This window comes from Cannabis sativa, chromosome 1 (genome assembly GCF_029168945.1).
Source record: "Cannabis sativa cultivar Pink pepper isolate KNU-18-1 chromosome 1, ASM2916894v1, whole genome shotgun sequence".
Taxonomy (NCBI): Eukaryota; Viridiplantae; Streptophyta; class Magnoliopsida; order Rosales; family Cannabaceae; genus Cannabis; species Cannabis sativa.
Genome location: NC_083601.1, coordinates 30121650 through 30124406, shown reverse-complemented (window position 1 = coordinate 30124406; position 2757 = coordinate 30121650). Strand labels below are relative to the sequence as shown.

General features: G+C 31.3%; 1 protein-coding gene across 1 annotated transcript; it reads left to right on the top strand.

The window, feature by feature from the left end:
- LOC115705800 (small ribosomal subunit protein eS25y) lies at nucleotides 1-1838 on the top strand. Its single transcript, XM_030633246.2, has 4 exons — nucleotides 1-155; nucleotides 255-329; nucleotides 924-1058; nucleotides 1561-1838. Exons 1-4 carry the CDS (start codon nucleotides 153-155, stop codon nucleotides 1672-1674), a joined length of 327 nt encoding a protein of 108 aa, XP_030489106.1. The 5' UTR covers nucleotides 1-152; the 3' UTR covers nucleotides 1675-1838.
- Nucleotides 1839-2757: the final 919 nt, after the last annotated feature.

Here is a 2757-nt window from a genome sequence, read left to right as displayed (position 1 = left end):
AAAGGGTGGCAAAAGCCCATATGAAAATTGGGCCCAAAACCCTAATAAGAGATGAAACCCTACGAAAACCAAATATATAGTTCAGTTCTCTGCTTTCCACTCTCGTGTAGCGATATAATCTTAACCGGAGCTGTAGATTCAACCACATCGCAATGGTAAGTTTCTTTTGCTTCAGGAAAATCTTAATATCTTTCGTTATTCTCCAGAAATTTATGATTTAATTTATTTGTTTTGTTTTTGATTTGCAATTGCAGGCGCCGAAGAAGGAAAAGGCTCCTCCACCGTCATCGAAGCCCGCTAAGTCAGGGGGAGGCAAGCAGAAAAAGAAGGTATTGTTATGGTTTTAGGGTTTGAAGATTTTCTTAGTTGATTATTCGGCTTAGTGCTTCTGGCTCGCTAGGATCTAGTGTTTAAGTTGTGTCATATATTCTGCTTGAAGTGTATTATGCCAATAAATGCCTAATTTTATTAAATGTTAGATTCATCAAGATGATGTTTTAGTAGTAGATTGTTAAACTAGTTCATGTCTTTTTTTTTTCAAACATCTAAGTGAGTCTTTGGTTTAGGGATTTTTTTTTAAGTGACTTATAAATGAATGTTTTGGGGGAATGATCAAGCATAGGTGAAATTATCAGAATAACTTATCATTTTACATTGGGTCACCCTTAATGGTTGCTCACTGTATATTTTAGTATCATGAGCTTCCAGCCTTCCACAAATGTCATATTATTCCTTTAAAAATTGTTTAATTAATGTTTTTTCGAAAACCATAGTGCTCAATTGCTCATAATGTTTCTATTTTTCAGTCGGTATTCTTTTTTCTTTTAATACTAATACTGAGGATAATAAACTTTTATCACAGAAGTTACTTGGGTTGTATAATGATTAGGCATTACTTAAACTGTTTATGTTCCATTATGCAGAAATGGAGCAAGGGTAAGCAAAAGGAGAAGGTTAACAACATGGTTCTCTTCGACCAGGCAACTTATGACAAGCTTTTGAGTGAAGCTCCCAAGTACAAGCTTATCACTCCATCGATCTTGTCTGATAGGTTGAGGGTAAGTTATTAAAGAAAATGGTGTTAATTGTGTTTGTCAATGCTAACACACCTGTTAAATTTGTTTATTTACTTGTTTGTGCGGTTCAATCTTTTTGTGTGTGGAATATCTTCAAGGGGATAGCTTTTGAAATCTTTTTGTGGATTAGTATCATCTGTTCATATCTTTACTTGTTTGAAAGCATAGTTGCGAACAGAAATAACACAAGATATTCTTATAATGCGTACATGCAATGGATTTTTCCAATTTTGGTTGGAAACTGCATTATGTTCTTTAAAATATTCTAGGTTGCAAACTATATGTATTTAGTATTTTTGTTCTTTGGTAAGTAAGATTTGAAGTATATGCTTGGGGAATGAGTTGTGATTGGCAAACTATTGTGCAAGTTTGTTAGCTATTTTTAGGAGTTAAGTTTTGAGAGAATAAAGAAAATACGCTAGTAGTGTGAATTAAGGAATTTGTGTTGCTTCAAATTTAATATTTTGTATTATTTTGCATTCAGATTAATGGATCACTAGCTCGCAGAGCAATCAAGGATTTGATGGCGAGGGGTTTGATTAGGATGATTTCTGCTCACTCCAGTCAACAGATCTACACCAGGGCCACCAACACCTGATTTCCAAGATGATAAGCTACTTCAACGCTCTACTTTTGTTTTGTTTTTGTTTTTTGAGGAAATATTTCAGTTTAATTATCCTTCACTGAATATTTAGGTGTTTTGAGTACTACTTTTGATAATCTAGTTTATTCCATACTTCGAAATTTTGGTGGAGCTGACAATTTGTTTGTGTCCTATTATTTTTTTTCTGTTAAGAGTATTTAATTACTGTTTTCATATATAAAAGCTGGAAAAACACTTTTTAATAGACTTGAAGGATTACCCAAAACGATAAAAAATAGTTATTAATAGTTTGACTGTAAATCAACTTTTATAGCCAAGAAACAAAAAACCGAGGCAATTGATTGCAATTGAAATTGGTTAGAGAGAACTAAATTATTATTTGGATTTCCTGATTAAATCTTTTTTAAACTTTATTATAATTTAATGCAATTTTATATTTTTTATTTTTGTAATATTTACTACGTTCATTTTAATTTTTTGTACCTAAAGTTAAGCTAATATTATTAATATTCTATAGTTAAGAAAAAATTTCAAATTCAATGATCCTACTTCATAAACCCATTATAATGATAAATATGTCATAAACCCATTATAATGATAAATATGAAGTAGCTAAAAGCTTTAAAAGAGTTGCATGATACATACAATACGATTAGAAAGAGAGAATATTGTCGTTCATATTCTCAAACTATATAAACATAGCTAAGCTAGCTTACATTTGTAAATAAATGTGTTATAACGTGGGTATGTTGCTCTGCAAAGGCAGAACAAATTTATTTAGGCTATTATTTGAGTTATATGTGTGACATATGTATAACTCAATGTGATTTCATATATTTATTCTTGACCAGAGAAAGAGAAAATGAGACGTTTTAACCAAAAGGGCGCCAGCTGTGTTATAATATTTTCCAAAAATTTACTAACTCATAGCCAAAAGATTGAGCTAAAAAAAATAGCTCAAACTACATAACACTAGTTCTCAAATGTCCAAAAAACTAGCATTGAAATCTTTAGATTAGGAAATATTCCCTAAATTTTCCTCGTTCACAAGGGCAAATTGACAAAACTCAACTGAGT